The sequence below is a fragment of the Terrapene carolina genome, unplaced genomic scaffold, assembly GCF_002925995.2.
Source record: "Terrapene carolina triunguis isolate 2854851 unplaced genomic scaffold, T_m_triunguis-2.0 Scaffold33911, whole genome shotgun sequence".
NCBI classification, from domain to species: domain Eukaryota; kingdom Metazoa; phylum Chordata; order Testudines; family Emydidae; genus Terrapene; species Terrapene triunguis.
Genome location: NW_020698262.1, coordinates 12,432,402 through 12,452,132, shown reverse-complemented (window position 1 = coordinate 12,452,132; position 19,731 = coordinate 12,432,402). Strand labels below are relative to the sequence as shown.

The window sequence follows — 19,731 nt, the reverse complement described above, 5'->3', positions numbered from 1 at the left end:
CTGGTGATTACAATAATTCTGTGATGCATTGGGATGTAATCTGATTAAACAACACTAAAAATGAAGGACAAACAACCCCACCCAGGGAAAACTCACCTGGTTCAAACAGAGGAACACACCCCTTCCTGCGATAACACTACCAAACTCATGACAGGAAACAAACAATTAGACACAGGAAGCCATTCAACAACACAGGTGAGCTACACTTAATGCTCAGATCTTGGAAAAATCCCAAACAAATCCCTGTGTATTCTTTGTTCAACATAGCAGTGAAAGCAAGTCTTCCCACTCCGCCCTTTCTAGCTTTATTTTAGTTAGTTTATTTCATTTACCATCTCTACTAAAACAAAAGCATTTGGGTGAACGCAACTTTAAGGGGAAGTTGAAGGAACTCAGTCTAATATGGTTCATATTAAATTCTGTTATAAACAAGGCTTTACAAAACCAAGTCTCCACATCTTTTGAAGAAATTCCATGGAAACAGATTTTAGTTTTTAAACATTCTCCGCAGTCTTTGCAACAATGTGCTAGCATATGAGACCTTGAAAGCGAAACTGGTTAGTTTATTTCCAATGGTCAAGATGGAGGAAATGCAAAAAGCAAGCAGAAAGCACAAACAAGTTAGTTTTTAAACCTTTGGTTTTCTAATCTCAGGTGTTGTGTGTAACAAAGGCAAGAAAATTTGTTTCTTAAAAATATGGTTTTTCACTCAATAGCACTCCTCTTTAATCCCAGTCCATAAAGACCTAAGTAAGTAAAATCCATTTAACCATGTCTGAATATTGGAGACGTTGTAGCAGAATTTTTGGACGCCTTCGATCTCTAGCTAGCTTTGAACACTCAGCGGCTGACCTCCAATTGATCTGCCACAAATTATTTATCCATCTACTCGCTGGTCGTCCTCTACTACGATGACCTGCCACTTTTGAGGTTAGTTCCATTTCTGTGCCTGATGGGACCAACGTGCATAAGTTTGTGCCTATTGATTTCCGACAGCAGGGTCTGCTCGTCTCCAATATATTTCTAACATATGCATGTGTCTTAGTTTTCCCATCCAGGAGATATGCACGAGGTTTTGACAGCACCACATCTCAAAGGCTTGAATTTTCTTCTTGTCAGCAGCATTAGTTTCCCACAATTCACATCCATAAGTCACTATGGAAAAAATTAAGCTGTTCACCAATCGAACCTTTGTACATGTTGAGATGCCACAGTGTTTCCAAACTTTTGTAAGGGAGGCCATTACTTGATGAGCCATTCCTAGTCATGTTCTGATTTCTTTGGAACAGGCTCCTTGGTTGGTATGTATGAGCCCAGATAATTACTCGACTGCCTCTACAACGTGATGTAATCGTACTGTCCAGGTAGTCTGTTTTTGTTAATCATGTCAATGTGCATGCATTTCATTTTCACTTCATTCAGGGATAGTCCATAGTACAACAGACTCCGACATCTGTTGCTTTCCCTCAGTGGCTGTAGCAAAGAGCATTGTGTCATCAGCTATCTCAGACTGGTTAAGAGGTGTCTGCTAATGAAATCCCAGCTCCTTCCACTTTTGTCAAAACCTTCCAGGGCATGTCTTGTAACTAATTCTGCATACATGTTGAAAAGGCTTGGGGACAGAATACGCCCTTGTCTCACCCAGTGGAAAACCAGTCGCTACCACCTGCTGCTGTTCGCACTGTGGTCTGTTATTGACAGTGGAGACTTGCAATGAGTTCATTGAGATGTTTTGGAATCCCCATGTCTGTCAGTATCCTCCAAAGACAGTCATGTCAGAAGGTATCAACGCTTTTGAGTAGTCAATGAAACACATGATCAATAGGTGATTAAACTCCTTGCATTTTTTAATGATATAATGGATAAGAACATAACAACGGCCATACTTGGTCAGACCAAAGGTCCATCTAGCCCTGTATCGTGTCTTCCGACAGCGGCCAATGCCAGGTGCCCCAGAGGGAATCAACAGAACAGGGAATCATCAAGTGATCCATCCCATGTCATCCAGTCCCAGCTTCTGGCAAACAGAGGCTAGGGACACCATTCCTGCCATCCTGGCTAATAGCCATTGATGGACCTATCCTCCATGAACTTATCTAGTTCTTTTTGAATCCTGTTATATCTTGGCCTTCACAACGTCTTCTGGCAAAGAGTTCCACAGACTGTGCGTTGTATTAAAAAATATTTCCTTTTGTTTTAAACCTGCTGCCTATTAATTTCATTTGGTGACCCCTACTTATTGTGGTATGAGAGGACGTAACACTTCCTTATTTACTTTCTCCACACCAGTCATGATTTTATAGACCTCTATCATATCTCCCCTTAGTGGTCTCTTTTCCAAGCTGAAAAGTCCCAGTCTTATTCATCGCTCCTCATAAGGAAGCTGCTCCTTTTTGTTGCCCTTTTCTGAACCTTTTCCAATTCTAATATATCTTTGTTGAGATGGGGCGACCACATCTGCACGCAGTATTCAAGATGTGAGCGTACCATGGATTTATATAGAGGCAATATGATATTTTCTGTTTTATTATCTATCCCTTTCTTAATGATTCCCAACACTGTTAGCTTTTTTGACTGCCGCTGCACATTGAGTGGATGTTTTCAGAGAACTATTCACAATGACTCCAAGATCTCTTTCTTGAGTGGGAATTTAGAGGCCATCTAATTTAGACCCTATCCCTATCATTTTATATGTGATGCTTGTGATCTGCTCACATGTGCCTCTTCCCTCTCTGAAACCGGCTTGTTATGGTGGTTTCTGTTTCTATCACTTCGCTCATGTGCGACAATAGGGAGATAATATGATTGTTACTACACTCTGTTATGTCTCCTTTCTCTGATACAGGAAGAAGGATTTCATTCGTCCAGTCATCTGGTCAGTTTCTAATCATCCATACATCACTACAAATTTTCGACATTACATCAATATGTGGTCATCAATCACTTTTAACAATTCTGCTGATACGTTACCTGCCCCCAGTGTTCTACCAGGCTTTTTTTTTTTATATATATATATAATAGCACGCGCCACTTCCTGTTGCAGGATTAATGGCTCCCACTCCACACTCTCCTTTCCGCGGTCCTGTATTTTAAGTGGCTCTGATGAGGCATACAGATTGTCACAGTAATCCCTCCACCGGCATTTAGCGTCATCACCTTCAGTGAGGACTCTGCCATTATGATCTGTTATCATGAAGACCATAAAGACCTAAAACTTCATTAATCCAGATTATATTGTATCAGACTTCAATAGGTCTCACATTTTTGATTTTCTATACTGAGGGGAAAAGTTTCTCTTCCTAGACTACGCTAGTAGCCTACTCAGTCTGAATCCAGTGTTCTGTGCTAAAAGGGACACTACCATTCCTCACCTAATCAATCAGCCCTGATGCTACGTCTGCCTTTAACACTGTGCCTCTTGGGAACTCTTTATGGACAGTTTCTAAAAATGTTCTGCATTTCAGAACAGCACATTTACATGCTACGCATTGCTTGGTAAAAAAGGCAGACACTATTCATCAAATGCAATACCGAGCAGATCTGTGTTGGTGGAGCTGAGAGGAAAGGAACACGACATACCAAGTTAACATTTACAGGGAAATGCAACATTATTTCTAGCCTTGTCTTCAATAAAAGATATTTCAATAAATGTCTCTCAAAGGAAGAAGTGGAATCCTATTGTTTGGGATTTATAGAAGTAACCTGGATATTGAGCTGCAGGGAACAATTCTGCCCTGGCAGGGCCTGAACTAGACAAGAACGAATGAGTATTTTCCATCTCTAATTTGTACAATGTAATATTTTTAAAACATTTGAAGCAATATTTGATTATTAAGAGGACCTCTGAAGAGATTTTTATTTCAAGGTGCAGCAAGTCATCCTTTATTTGAGGCATTCTGCACTTAAGACAGAACAATTGTTACATATTTTGCATGTTGGCCCTGTGTAAAATCAGCACTTGGCCACCATGGAAAAGAAAGGTGATCTGAGTGCTGTCTGGGACAGCATGCCTCATGGGATTGGTAGTCTAACACTTGCACAACTGAACAAGAGAAGCCACAGAGAGCTCGAGTCACTCCCTCTGCTGCAGTATATTGTTACCTTTCATGAAGAATCGGCAGGTGGGACGCGGCCTCACTTTCCTATCACTGGGATCTTTAACTTCTCCCTCCTCCAGATCATCATCCTGCAAGGCACAGAAGGACAGATGCTTAAGAGAGTCAAGTCATCATGAAAACCACAGACTCTTTCACAGTAAAATCAAAGACAGCAACTCCAAAGTTACTGGGAATGTGTGTCCTGGGGCAACTGGGAACATAACAGTGTGATACGCACTGTGGACCTTCCTATGCCTAAGAAAGGGTAGGGAGGGTATTAATTCTAGTGTTCCAGGGAAGACTGGAAATCCTGCAAGCATCAAGAGCTTCTTAGAATCTGAAGCCTTGTCTAGGTACTAAGTTGCACCCATTTTCCATGTTTTTAAATTGTTTTAGTTAAACTGGGACAAATCCAAGTGGACACTCTGAAATCAACTGAACTGTATCATACTGATTTATCTTGAGTCCCTCCTTTAGTTTATCAATTTAAAAATGCATGTTTAATTACAATGCTGTGACTCTTGTATACAGACCAGCCCGAAAGAGTGACTGATGAGGAGAGCTGATACAGATGTTGGGAACCTACATATTAAGTTCTGGAGGACAATTGCTGTGTTATAACACTCACTTGAATATGCCTCTTTATCGTGTGTAGTGACAGAATCTCATGAACAGCCTTTCAGGGAGGAAGTTAAGTCTGTTGTTTTCATAGTCCCCTGTTGCAGCAGTTAAATCACACTCCCTTCTCCACCATTCCTACCCTTTTATTTTTTAACACTGCTCAGGAGTTCAGCGTCGAGTCATAAAGCAGCGTGGCTTATAATGGAACTAGCATAAATTGAGAACCATGATGCAGCACATGGACAACCTTAGGAAGATGGAGTGCGTAGAAGCTCTCCAAGTTACCTTCAAGATTAGTCATCCTGGAAGATTAGACATCCAAATATGATTTATGAAAAGAAATGTCTATCCACAGAATAAAACAAGTGTAGCTTCTCAGAGCAGGCCTTTGCTTTTGTTCCCAAAGGAAACCCTTCCGGAACAAGCTTTTAGCCACTTGGATTTGTCAGGTCAAAGGGAGGTTTTTTTTTTTAAAAGAGGTTCAGTGGAGAGAAAAAAATGCATGTGACAAGTGACATCAAAGGCACTAGGGGCACGAATGACAGCTGTTCGGACTCAGGGTATGTCTACTAGGCAGCTGGGAGTGTGCTTCCCAGCTTGGGCAGATGGACATGTGCTAGCTCTCCTCGAGGTTGCATGCTAAAAATAGCAGTGTAGCCAGCAGTTGCATGGGCAGTGGCTCAGGCTAGTCACCTGCCCGCTAACATGTCTGGACATCCTGGGTACGTTCTCCAGCAACAAGCCGAAGCTGTTGCCCACGTGACCCCTGGCTACACGGCTAGCTGAAGCAGAGTTAGTGTGTGTCTGTCTCCTCATTCTGGGAGGCACATGCTCAGCTGCAGTGTAGATGCACCCAAAAAGGTGTTGGAACCTTACCTGGCCTCTCCCAACTTCCCTACCTCAAAGAGATGCAAATATTGCCATACTGTGGAACACATCTTAATAGAGAGAGTGTCTTGTGGACACCTTCCCTCTCCCTGGCAAGCAGGACATCCCTGTAGCAACTACAGTGATTACATCCATGGAAAAGTTACATGAGGAAAGCGTTTTATGTATTTTTAGCAACGTAACAGCTGGAAACCAGGAGAAATGTCCACTTGGCTCTGGATAACCCAGCTCTCCAGGGACCCAGTGTTTAATATCTCTTTCACTCTATTCCTTTCGAGATTCTCTCAGGCCAGAGCTCCTTTTAAAAAATGCCTGCAAATGGTGTATGTGTTTAAATCTTGTGCTAGTTTTTCTTCCCCATCAAGCTAAAAATGTCTGCAAACAGCATAAACTGCAGACAAATTAACATCCCCCTCCCCCCCCAAAAAATGGGTCTTGCATTCAACATAATGTGAATGGAATAGCCAGCTTAACGCAGCTCCTTTCAATAGAACTGTGCGAAATCTTTGCAAACCTAGTGCTTGAACAAAAGAGAGAATATTTAATTCTGTGTGGTCTAACGAGAATCAGACAGCTGGGATCCCCATTATAAGCTAATATATGAAAGCCATTCAGAGTGCAAATTCATCTTGCATATTAGTGTGGACAGCGTTCCCAGGAATCCCTAGCAATCGGGAGGAACGCTTTAGTATTGTATCAAGATACATGTTAAAAGTTATTCTGAAATGATTTTAGGGATCCAGTAAATTTAATTGCTTGGGTTCTCCCACCACAAGGGTTTCAGGTAATATAGAACACAGAAATGTCTAACCCAGGGGTGGGCAATAATTTTTGCAGGAGGCTACTCCACGAATGTTGGTAAGTCGTCACAGGCCGCACATTTCTGCTATATTAATGGAGGGGGTCTAGGCGGGAGCTTGGGTGCAGGAGGGAGCTCTGGGCTGGTGCAGAGTGTTGGGGTGCAGGAGAGGGTGGGGGTGTGGGCTCTGGGAGGGAGTTTGGTTCAGGAGGCGGCTCTGGGCTGGGGCAGGGGATTGGGGTGCAGGAGGGGGTTCTGACCTGGGGCAGGGGATTGGGGTGCAGGAGGGGGTGTGAGGTGCAGCCTCTGGCCGGGAGGTGCTTACCACAGGCGGCTCCCGGCCGGCGGCGCAGCAGGGCTCAGGCAGGCTGCCTGCCTGCCATAGCCCCATGCCGCTCCCAGAAGTGGCTGCGGCTGGCTGCTGCTGGCACATCTCTGCGCGCCCCTTGGGGGGAGGGGGACAGTGAGTCTCTGTGCGCTGCCCGCGTCCGCAAGCACCACCCCCGCAGTTCCCATTGGCCGGTTTCCGTCAGGGGCGCGCAGAGACATGCCAGCAGCAGCTGTCTGCTTCCGGGAGTGGCGTGGGGTCACGGCAGGCAGGCAGCCTGCCTGAGCGCCCCGCTACGCCGCAGGCCTTTTAGCGGCCCGGAGATCACGAGGGGGCAGCCAAAGAGCCTGGCGGGCTGGACAGAAATGTTAGACGGGCCGGATCCGGCCCGCGGGCTGTATTTTGCCCATCCCTGGTTTAACCTGGATTGAAACTGAGTCAGAACATTTGAGTCGTATGAAAATATATAATGTATTTTATCAGATCACCTTCCACAATGAGCAGAACATAAGAGGAAACATGTGATCCTGACCACTGAGTTAGCCAAAGCACCACGTGATTAACCCGATAAAGAAAATTCAAGATATTTGTCAGAGGATTGCTGATTGGGGTGTGAGCAGTTTTGTTCAGACCTTTGGGTTAAGAATTGAGCCATTCAACTGATCAAAACAAAGACAGGTGGTCAATGCAGGAAAGATCATTTTTGTTACTGTATTCTTGCTACAAGATTTAGAACACACTTCTACTTGATTAAAAAAGGACTTGAGGTCTTTTTGAAGAAGCCCTAATAAGCTAAATCCTCTGTCATTCACCCAAGTTTCCTGAATGTTTTATCACAATGGGGTAGTTCAGCCAGACATCAATGCATGATGTGCGTTCTATGCTAACTTCAGCTAATGCTGGTCTACTACAGTTTCCACTCTCATATGAACCTCTTTTTCAAAAAATGTCACTGCCAGCTGCAGCCCAACTGAAAAACAAATTGAAATGACAGACTATTATTTTGTATGTCTCCTCCAATTAACTTCCTCTCCTTTAGTCGTCAGCGGAGAACATCCTACTTTTCTACCCTAACCTCCAAGCTCTCAGGTTTGGGTAATCTTCTTTGGCTGAGTACGACTAGAAATGACTCCTTTCCAAACCCATTGCTTCCTTGCTTGATTATCGAGTGGTGCTGCAGTGACAAACTTTCCCTGCCCAGTTGCACCTCTTGCATGGGGAACAAGAAACAGAGCCAAGAAATTGCACTGGGGTCTCTGACATAGAGGAATTAATGCTAACCACCCGGCTTTTATATTTTAAATGCTGTCTTACACTCCCAATAGTCAGAGTGAAGTGTGGTCTAAATACAAGACTGAGAGCCCATAGGAAGGGTTCTAGGCCCTGATCTGTGGTATTGAGAAAGTCATTTCACCACCAATTCATTCTCCTCCACCTGTAAAATGGCACTAATATTACACACGGTGACTGAAGAGTGCTGCTATACAGCAATCTGGGCACAAAGTACTAAGTACGCGCTATTGACCACAATTCCTAATGGGATCGGTCACTTTGCCCTTCTGAGTATAAACTCAGATCAGTCACCACAGGAAGTGCGCATCACCAAAGCGGCAGACAACAACTTACTTCTATTGTCAGCTCTTTTTGTTATGTTGTTTGTACAGTGCCTAGCACAATGGAGTCCTGATCCATGACGAGGGTTTTAAGGCACTATTGCAATACAAACAATACAATCTATTTCAAGCACGTGGGTTTGCCACACATGCCGGATATCCCATCCGCAGGCGCCATTATAGCCTGGTCGGTTAACAATGTACGAGTGATGGCATAGCTTGTAAGCGCCTAGCTGGCTAACTAGGTGCTAGCATTACCCAAAAGTCCTCTGCGAGCAAAGGTAGAAATCTGAAGCTCTGGAGACCCTGTGCACTGATCAGGACCAAGTTTAACTTGAGACATCTTTACAGATGTTGTGCACAACAGGTTTTTCCAGAGTACACAGCAACTGAAGTCACAGTTATGTATACAGCAGGCCTTCCTTTTCAGAAACATGCATCTCATTTATACGCTGGGGCATAACCGGAGCTCGTGAGGAATGGGCAGTGATGGACAGTTTGAGAGCCTACAGTTGTTAGAGGCCATAAATTAGGCCAAAAAAAAGCTACTGTAGATATTCACATCAAATATGACAGATGTTCAGGGCACGACAGCCTAAGAGCCAGCTAATTCTGAATCCAAGGGCAGAACACCACATTTCCCCACCCCACACAGGCGTTGCTGAATTCCCTCCCCTAAGGATAACTCAAACTTACATCAATCTCGCCATCATCAATTTCTCCATCATCTTCCTCTTTCTTCTTCTCTTTGAGGGGATCCTGGCCATCCTTTTCATCGTCGCTTTTACTGTTGGATTTCTTCTCGTCCTCGGGTGCATCGTCTCCCTTCTCCTCCTCCTCGTCATCCTCACCCCCCGCCTTCTCTGCCTCATCCTCTGGAACAGCAGCACTTGGCTCCTCGGGAACCTCCTCATCGTAGTCCAATTCATGCTCATCCAGTTCCCGAGTGACAGAGGATGCTTCGTCTCCAAGATCAATTGTCCGGTCTTCCTCCTCCTCCTTGTGACACGGGGAGCTCTTCAGCTCCCTGCTCTGCTCATTATTGTCAGAGTCCTGAGACTTGGTTTCACTTAAATGGTCCTCCTCATCTGAGTGGTTCTCCTCTTCGCCCTGACTCAGTCCCCTGGCCGCATCCTCCTCTTCCTCTTCCTCCAGAATGTTGCCATGACCCTCTCCATCCAGTTCTCGATCTGACCCACTCTCTTTCAGGATTTCGTCGTCTGAGAGCTGCTGGTCCTCCTCCTCGGGAGAGCAGGGGTGTTGCTCAGGGCTGTCGGAAACATCCATCAGTACTTGCTAGTCTGCTAAGGGCAAACACAATACGTTTAGTATGTGGAACAAAAACCCTGTCCTCACTCATTGTATAAAATACAGGAATCCAGTTTGTATCTTTCTACTGGAGGAGGTGTTGCCTGAATGCATGGTCAGGGCTTACCTTAATATCTTAACAAAGAAGAGACTACAGATGGTCTGAGCTTACTCCACGGAACGAAAGAAGTTTAAATGGCCAAACATCTTAAACTGTTTATTCCAGTACTGTCGAAGACTGATTACTTAAACGGGATGCTACACCTTGTGCATGCACAGATACAACCTCAGACTAGGATTTCACCTATTTTCCAAGCTACACAGGGTCAGGCCAGATCACTACTTGGATAGGTGATGTCCCAAAAAAATTCCAGATGCTGCAAGAAACGGTGTGGTACTCTTCCCTAGAAGACAATACTTAACTAGAACCTCAGCATGGAGATATGCTGCAGCTTTGGGATGACATGTAATATAGAAGACCTAACCAGACATGGAAAGATCCAAAGATAATCACATTCTGTCTACCTAAAGTAATTCCCCTCATTTCAACTGGATAAGTTATTTTTCACATCTCCCCCTAAAAGTGGCGGAAAGCACTGCTGGTGTAAAATGGTTGCTGCGTTCCACCCCAGAGGTAGCTGTATTTCAACAAGACGTGGGTGAGCGCTATACATTCAGGGTCTGATTTCAGAAGTGCTCAGTTCCCACAAATCTATCTGAAGTAAATGGGAGCAATGGATGGTGCAGCTACTCCGATAACCTGGAACACAAATTGTAATGAACTTTGGTAAAAGCAGCTATATATATTGGCCAGAGCAAAGACAAAATGAGAACTGTATGTATGTGTGACTGGTTTAGATTATTAAGAAACATTTAATAAAGTTAAATTTAGAATGCAAAACTATGTCTAAGCACCGCCCTCTCTATATAGTAACACCGTATCCGAAATATCTTTAAGTTAACGTTTCAATATCAAATATATCCATGTGCTGCATCGTGTCTTTTTTTGTATGTTCAATATGAACATTAAAAAAATTAGGTCTCTGCTTATAATAGAAAAGATAAGTACAGTAATGACACGAGGCAAGGCAGAAGGCATTTCAGAAGTAATACATCAAATGCATTTGTGTTCCACAAAGGAGAAGGCTGACTTTATAGGGGACTGGATGACCCAGGGAACTGGTAAAGAGGTATAGGTCTTCTGACCTCCAGGTAAAGTTACCACCATTTGATAGCTGTTTGGTACTCTATGCAGTTACCTTAACCCTGAGAACAAAGTACATATCACCAGACACACCTCAATAACTGGCACCAGTTGGCAGTCTCAGAAGCAGCCCAGGACTGAATGGGCATGGGTCTAAACTGGGTATAGAGGTTACTCCTCCAGAATGCTGGAGAGGCAAACTAATGGTGTAGCATGGGGAAGTTTCTACTGTAGTTCTCCGTCCTGTACCTATGGCATGATTAAACAGAGGCTTTAAGTTCCCAGCACTGTCAATCTGACGCTTTTCCAAACTACTAAATTCACCATTAATTATATATATGTGTGTGTGTGTGTGTGTGTGTGTGTGTGTGTGTGTGTACACACGCGTGCAAACATAGTCTGACTTTTCTTTGTGAAAGTGTTCTATAATAACGTAGGTTTGGGAGGGCAGGAGGCAGAGGTTAGAAGTCAAGAGGAGAACTGGTATTAGGCTTGTTAAGGTACCTTTATAGCTGAAAGAAAAATCATGGGATTGCAAATCAGTTTTATTAAATTCCTCTCACAGACCGATTCCATCCCCCAAAATATGCATCATGCTTCACTCAACTGATTCATCTCCATTATAGATCGCTGAAAGCTTGTTCACTTTGTGGAACAACTGCAGTTGAGAGCTGCATAATGTGCCAGATTTTCATGGTTTACATTTAAACTCTTCAGATGAAAGATGCTACATGTATAAAATATTATATTAAACCAAGCAGAAGGGAGCTTCTTTAAGGAGACAATCCATGTCTCCTTCAAACAGTTTGTATCCATTAATTCTACTTCTGTGTGAAGAAAAAGAGTTACCACCACCAGTCAGCTGTGCAGTATTTTCTCCTCTCCTGATCCACAACTAGCTCACTCACTCTTCACTACCGAGTTTCTTTGACCCAGACTGTAGCAAAAAAAGGCTGCCATTTACCTTAGCGGTAGGCAATAGACGATGACAGGGGCATGCTAGGTCACTTGTGGTCAAGCAGACTGCCATGAAATCTAAACAGATTTTAAGACTGAAAAAACAACAACAAGTCTCAGAATTTTCAACACCAAACCCTGGCTAATTATTATGGAACTTGGATCTCAGCACTGAAATGGGACAGGAAGGGTGTTACAGGCAACATGGTTTAGTAGTTAGAGCCCAGGATAGGAAACCAGGAACTCTGGAACTCCAATCCTTGCTACCGATTTGCTGTGCTGGCTTGGGCAAGTTGCTTAGCTTGGGTTTCTCAGTTTCCTCATCTGTTAAAAACAGCAACAAAAGAGCCTTAGTTTCCCCCCACTTTTGTTTTTGTGCCTTCTTCCAGGCCCCCCCCCCCCCCCCGCATGGATCGCTCTCACTCCCAGTCAGCCCAGTTTACCACTGAGATTATGGTAAAGACATTTTAGTAGTAGCTTCTAGTGCAGGGGTCGGCAACGTTCGGCACGTGGCTCGCCAGGGTAAGCACCCTGGCAGGCCGGGCCAGTTTATTTACCTGCTGACGCGGCAGGTTCGGCCGATCGCGGCCCCCACTGGCCGCGGTTCGTCCTCCCGGGCCAATGGGGGCGGCGGGAAGCTGCGCGGGCCGAGGGATGTGCTGGCCGCGGCTTCCCTGGCGAGCCGCGTGCCGAACGTTGCCGACCCCTGTTCTAGTGTTTCTCAGTACACAGAACTTTCTCAAATGACCAACTTTGTGATTTTATTAAGAAATTAAAAGCTCAATAAAAACATAGCTGATTGCCTCCTGCTAATTGCAGCTCTGGACAGTTACGTACGTTATGGGACAGATTTCAAATAAATTGTGCTTTCAAAAACATTTAAAGGTTGATGCTGAACTCAAATGTCAGTCACAAATTGTTACTTTCTGTAAGAACAGTTCTATGACAATTTTAATTATCTAACTGCCTGAGAAATTACCCTTTCCAGCACATGCATGGCAATTTACTTATAATTGGTTACATCTCACATAAAAGGTCAACATTAACAGGCCTGGAGAAACGTACAAACTGTCAAGCAAAGATGAGATAGGGGAATTTATTTGTTTTCTAACCTGCTGCAAACAAGTTGTTTAAAAAGAGGATGCAGGTTAGGGGATGTGAAGGGAGTGGGAGAAAATGTGCTTGTGCTCATTTTATCAATTTAGCTGCTGAGTACAAACGTTCACCTCTGCTGAACTACAACAAAACCACAGTCTAGTCCTGGTACCTCTCTCTCCTGTTGAGCTCCACTAAGAAGTGATGGAAGGGACAAATGTATATAAAACCAGTGCTGTCTTTAATAACAACATTCACAAAGGCAAGCGTTCATGTTAGTTCATTACATATTTCCTGCTTCCCAGCAGCAGCATTGCAAGTTTCCCCACACCGATCCTCAGCAACAGGCCTCCAACCTTGTCTGCTGGGTCATCTCTAAAGCTACTTTGATGAGGCAGCGCACGTGGGAAGCTTGCACTGCCTGCTGTTACGTGGATACACAGAGAGCCCTCGGTTCAGTCAGCTGGTCAGTCTCCATGGCCATCACTCTGCCTCAGTTCACCAGTACAATAGAAAAACTATGCCCAGACGAACGAATGCTGTGCTACAAGCAACTATATGGAAATCAAGAAAACCCACCACAAGAATCACAAGGTGAAACTAGAACCAGGAAAAAAGTGGGGAGATAAAATGGTGTGACAATTTTTTATACTAACATGGGGACAGGAGTGGCCACCATTCTCCTTGTAGGCCACTAACTGCTGTTCTTTCAGTGAAAGGAAGGTTAGTGAAAATCCCAGCCTAAACTTTACTCCAAGAAGTTTAGATTGACAGCATTTACCACCCTACCAGAGCAATCAATCCCACCCTGGCTGACGTGGAGATGCCTAGGCCCTAGATGACACACTTGTCTCCAAGTTCTCAGATTCCCCAAACAGGTCCAGAGGACTGGAGGGAAAGCAAGTGAGGAAGCTGTGCTAACGCCTCAACAGCTTTATTTGGAGCAGTATTACAGAAGTATGATAGGACAGGAAGAGATGCATTGTGACTGGCTGAGAGCCTTGCTTATACAGTGGAGGTGAACTAAACAGATCTGTTCAAAGAAAAGGAATAACTCTGAACCTCATGCTACAAAATTGGCCCAGTTTATAACGGGTTAAAGGCAAATTTGTGAGAAATATAAATGGATTTTTTTGGGGGGGGGGGGGGGGGGAGAACTACCAATCCACATATAATGCTACAGGATTTATAACCTAGAGTTATGTGGCAATAAACCAATTAATAAATACTACCTTCAACTTAACGCACTTCAAAACCACTTCATAATTTATGGGTGGGGCCACCTCTGTTTCAGGTCGCCTGACTTTTTCCATTAGAAAACCCTGTTTTCAGTTGCCTGTAACTTTGCCAAACTTTAACCTGAATCAGGCTGGGTTTTTTGTTTTTGTTTTTTTTTCCCTGAAAGTTTCATCTAAAACATTTCAGTTGTTTCTGAGAATGGGATTGTAGAAAAATGTTGGTTCACTCAAGTTAAAAAAAATGCCTTCATGCATTGGATCTGGGATTTTAAATTTGGCAGGCAGGGTTGTTCTGGTGCCAGGGATGTACCTTTTGCTGTCCCCATGAGAATTCACCCACTTTTGGCCAAGTTATTAGCCTTTGAAAAAAATCTAGTTCACATATGCTCAGTAGAGACTTGCTAGACTTTGGTAGCTAAATTCTCCTAAGATTCTGCCTGCACTGAGCATTCTGCATCCTTCACAGTTTCTACATGTGACTGGACTGTGCATGTGTTATCCCCACAGAGCAACTGAACATGTTCCATCGCAAGGGTGCAGAGGCAGGACCGTCCCTGCAATTGCACCTCCCTTGCTGCCAAGGGTTGTGGCACCAGAACTGAAAGCAGGGAGACTGTCTCTCCTTTGCTTTCAAAGCCTCTACCTTCCTCCCTCTAAGCCAGGCAACATAAAGGAGGAAACCGTTTGACCTGACTGCAGAAGGGTGACGTCAAAAGTGTGGCACAAATGTAGGGTCCCCAGTTTGAGATGCCAAGGGTCTGCCTATTCAGAGCAGAGCTCCCAGTGACTCAGCTGCAACTGTGAGTGCTCAGCATTTCCATAACTTTGACCCTAAGTGTCTCATGTTCGGTACCCAGAAAATGAGGAACACACAATGGCTACCTATGGAAACTTTGGTTTAAGTGACTTGCCTATCACATAGGAATTCTGTGGCAGAGGCAGGGATAGAATCCAATTTGCTACAGTGACATTCTTCTTTTCCTGCAATCCCCTGCCTCATTCACTATACATGTTCCAGATCTGTGACACGAAGCAGGGATGCGAAAAGCAAAAAGCCTCATTCACTACACAGTCCTGATTCATCCCCAAAGCGGGTCCATCCTGTGCACTGAATGAGGCAGATATCCTGAGGGAAAAAAAATAGAATGTGATCATGCAATAAAAGACTATCATAACGCAGATGCATAAGGTGGCAAAATTAAGGTTGCATGGACAACCTGAGTTCTGGCATTTCCTAACTTTTGAGTGTTTGACTTTGCAAACTCAGTGTTATTTTAATGTAGGTTTTTGGATGTAAATATGAACAAATCCTCAGACTATCACTGCAAGGTATTTAAGTTATCCTCATTTTTACAGTACGTAAAACGGATCTGCTTACTGAGGAGAGGTGAAAAGGGCAGTCTGTTCATATTTATCCCACTTCTGGTTATGTTAAAATAAACTTGTACCAAACCAAAGACCAATAAAAATGTTCTTTAAAAAAATTTTTTTAATAGATTTTTTTAATACAAAAGTATTCTTCTGCACTTTTGCAAGTTAAAGAAGACAGCATTGGAGCTAAGCAGGAGAAATTTCACATTGAAATTTGGAAATGGAAACAAATGCAATAAAAAACAGCTTAACTAGTGAAGAGATTTTAAAAATTATTTCCATTTTATTAATCAAAGTACTGTTCATAACATAAGGATGTTATTTTTTGAAATATGATTTTTAACCTGACTTGCCCAAGGCAACAGAGCCTAAATTAGAACTCAGGAATTCCAAGCTTCTGGTCCTGTGCTCAAGACTATGCTCAACTCCTATTGTCTGGAAAAGTAACAATGTCAAAGGAGAGACAAGGTGGGTGCAGTAATATCTTCTATTGGACCAACTTCTGTTGGTGACAGAGACATGCTTTCGAGCTTACAAAGAGTTCAATTTGTCTCTCTCACCAACAGAAGTTGGTCCAATAAAAGATATTGCCTCATCCACCTTGTCTCTCTAATATCCTGAGACCTGAATACAACACTGAATATTGTTGTGATTTTTGATGCAAAAGACTATCTACCACAAAGGCAAGGTTACCTGAATGGCAAGATAGATCGGAATACCCAAGGGGACTGAGTGTGACTTCATAGTTAGGCTGTTATGGTGCCTGAGGAGTTTACACTTAATAAACGGTTGGGGAAAACGAAGTATAGAATTCTCATCCAATTGGGGTTTGTGACCTGCTTCTTAACAGTCTGCCCTGAGGTTGGTACTCATATTCTTGAGTTACTGCAGCACAGTTTGACAGGTACACCGAACAGAGAGGCTGGATTCTAACTAACACTGTTGCCCTCATTGTGTGGAGTTAAGTGTATAAGGGAAATAGTTTAAACAGAAGTATCTACTGGAAATAGTTTAGAGAGAAAATAAAAGCAATGGAATTTAAGGTAACAATGTTCTGGGCTCAGGGCCCTTGCCTTTTACAAGAAATAGTGCTAAATTCAGTCCTCTCTTGCTCTATGCATATCCCAGTGAAATCAACAGGAGCTGTCCACATGACTCTAAGGGCAGAATTTATCCAGTTTTAACAAAGATGGTTTAAATTGCTGGAGATGTACGTTTCTTATTTGGACAAGCTGTCTTAAAGTAGGTGTTAATCAAAATCTGTCACTAGAGCTCTCTTTCTGCAGAAGGAAAATTCCATTATTTGAGCAGTATTTGACAGAAACTGGTTAAAAGGTACAACTATTTAAGTAGTATATTCCATTAAATCTACAGAAAGTTAAGCTCTGCCTACAATAGCAAACCCAGCTGCTGAAAACAATCTGTTAGCAGTAAGTCCACTGAACTGGTGCTGAAAACAGTAACTTGCTGTCATCAGGTCTTAAGAATGCTTTCTGTAACCATGCTGAAAACGGTTTTGTCCTAGATACACTAAAATCTATTTAAGCAAATGTTTGAAAAATCCAGTCTCCCGGGACTAATAGAAAAGCTTTCTTGGACAAATGTCATCAATTTCCACAGAACCTAAGCTTTCATTAAAAAAAAAGAAATAATAAAAAAAAGGTTTAACCATCATTATTGAAAAGAAAACCTTCCAAACAGGAACAAAGTGTAAGCCCATGAAGTAATGTCTCCCTCAGCTCCAGCATCTCTGCAACTGCTCAGGCTCTCCAAACTACAGCAAAGTGGAAACTGATCAGAGTATTGTCAATTTCAATATTGGAATTCCATGAGCCATCAGTGAAACAGGTCAATTTCATTCTGGGGACTTCAGAGAGCTCTGAGCATCAGAGCCAGGCCCTGGAGAGAAGGACACCTTATAAAACAGAAGTTGAGGGAGAAATGATTGGAAGACACCCCTCCTCAGTACAGCTAGGAGGTTGTGGGAGAGGCAGCCCCCTTGGTTGCTGAAACGATTCTTAGGGGTCTCCTTTAGTCTACCTCTCCCATAATCTTGTAGCTGCTACTGTTGGACCACGCAAAGCTTGTCTAATATCTGTGAATTTCCCACTTTAAACTATTGGCACATCAGTCTAACTACAGAGAATAAATGAATTTGTTAAGCTTATTAAGTACATTATTCATTAATAATTAGGTTTCAGAGTTAAACTGCATTAAAATAAGTTGAGTGAGATGGTTAGTAAGAGTTTGTTTACACTAGGAAGAGATCTTAACCTCTTTCCACACGCTGGATAAACCCTGTGAAGATCAGGAGAAAGAATTCACACATGTGGCCTAGTTCATGCTACTGCTGGAACAGTGCTAGTAACAATTGTTTCAAAAGAGTTGAACCACTGCTGACAGATTTTTCTGAAAATCAAGTCAGTGAGTAACTCCGGAGCACAATTCTAAGAAAAAAACCCTGTCCACACTGCTCAGTGAACTCAACCTAGAAACAAGAGTTTTGAAATACAGTTGCTGATAACATGGTTACAGCTATACCATGGAGAGGCCTTAGTGCTACTGTTTCACTGTGCAGATGAAACAACCCAACAGGGCATAGATATATCTACATTGCAAGACTACCATTCTAAACAAAAGGGTTAGAGCATCTAATTTATGAGTTCAGTAACACAACACCTATGTTCCTAATATGCAAAACTCATTCTAAAACAAATCCACATATGCAATGTCATGAGAAGTGACAAGAGAAAAACAAGTTTAGATGTAAAACATTATGCATTAAAAGCATAGAGAGCAGCATCTGGATTTCCGGAGAGCATGTTTTCCAGACAGCCCTGAAGGGTTTTCATCAGTAAAGCTTTTTCCTTTGCCTCACTTAAGGTCACTTTGCATCTATCCACAATTCTGAACAAGCTGTCCCATTTAAATAATCCATCATCTCCCCATATATTTACCAGTGGGTATGCTAGCTCAGACCCTCACCTTCCCCAGGTACCACCTGCACCTAGCCACTTGGGTGCAGCTGTGGTTCTCAACCAGGGCTCCAGGGCCCCCTGGAGGGGGGGGCCACAAGCACGTTTCAGCAGAGCCACCAAGCAGGGCCAGCATTAGACTTGCTGGGGGCCAGGGTAGAAAGCCAAAGCCCCACAGTACGGAGCTGAAGCCCAGGGCCCTGAGCCCTGTCGCCCAGGCTGAAGCCAACACCTGAGCAATGTAGCTTCATGGGGCCCCAGGCAAATATCCTGCTTGCTACCGCTTAACTCTGTCCCTGGCTTTTTTATGCAGAAAACCAGTTATTGTGGCACAGGTGGGCTGTGGAGTTCTTACAGCATGTTCGGGGGGGGGGGGTGGGAAGGGGGTTCAGAAAGAAAAAGGTTGAGAACTCCTGACATGCAGCACAACCCTGCCCTAAACCTCCACTGCCCACCCATGGTCAGGACTGCCTGCAACCCCACCTCAGTCAGGTCCTATTGCAGCCCCCAATGCCTCATCCCTCTCACTCAGCCCCTCAAACCCACTCACCCCGCAGGTCCCCGCCTCTCCATACAGCTTCCTCCCTTCAACCCCGTCCTGGGGAGGGGGACCAGATCCCTCCTGGTGTCCCCCTCCTCACCTGGAGTAAGGCCCCCCCCAGTACCGCCCAGATCCCGATCCTCCCAGCCTGGGGCTCAGAGCCCCACTGCAGCCCCCACCGCAGGGTCAGGCTCCCTGTAGCCCCGAGCCCCTCCGCTGCCCCCACCATCCCCATGTGGGGCCAGGTCCTCCCCCCGCCCTCCATCCTGGGAGTCGGGCCCGCCCCGCGCCAAGGGCCCAGCCCCTCCCCCTGCCCGGGGGCCGGAGCCCGGCGCGGCCCCCCCAGGCGCCCGGCTCCCTGGAGCCCCCCAGGCGGCTAGGCCGCCCCCCCGGCTCCTCACCTGGGCGGGGGCGGGCGGCTCGCGCGGGGCGGGGGAGGGGGAGCGGCAGCGCCTCCGAGGCGGGTGGGGGAGGCGGCTCCGGCTCTCGGCGCGGGCGGCGCGGGACGGGGCCTCTACTCGCGGCGGCGGCGCAGGGCGGCCATTGTGTGACATCATCGGAACGCGACAGCCTCCCGGAGCGGGGCGCCCCCGCCCCCACCCGGCCGGCCTTAAAGGGACAGCGGCACCAGGCAGCGTGTGTGTAGGCATGTGTGGAAGGGGGTGTCAGTGTGTGTGTAGCAGGCTGGGAGGGGGG

General features: G+C 44.7%; 1 protein-coding gene across 1 annotated transcript in view; it reads right to left on the bottom strand.

The window, feature by feature from the left end:
• The window catches only part of LOC113409640 (zinc finger CCCH domain-containing protein 18-like), a 60,396-nt gene extending 40,935 nt beyond the window's left edge, over positions 1-19,461 (bottom strand). Inside the window, exons 1-3 of the mRNA XM_026663785.2 lie at positions 19,437-19,461; positions 9,043-9,647; positions 4,102-4,186 (exon numbers count right to left, since the gene is read on the bottom strand). Coding sequence (XP_026519570.1) covers positions 4,102-4,186; positions 9,043-9,633 — 676 coding nt within the window. The 5' untranslated portion in view covers positions 9,634-9,647; positions 19,437-19,461. The remainder of the gene's footprint in view (positions 1-4,101; positions 4,187-9,042; positions 9,648-19,436) is intronic.
• Between the last annotated feature and the right edge of the window lie 270 nt (positions 19,462-19,731).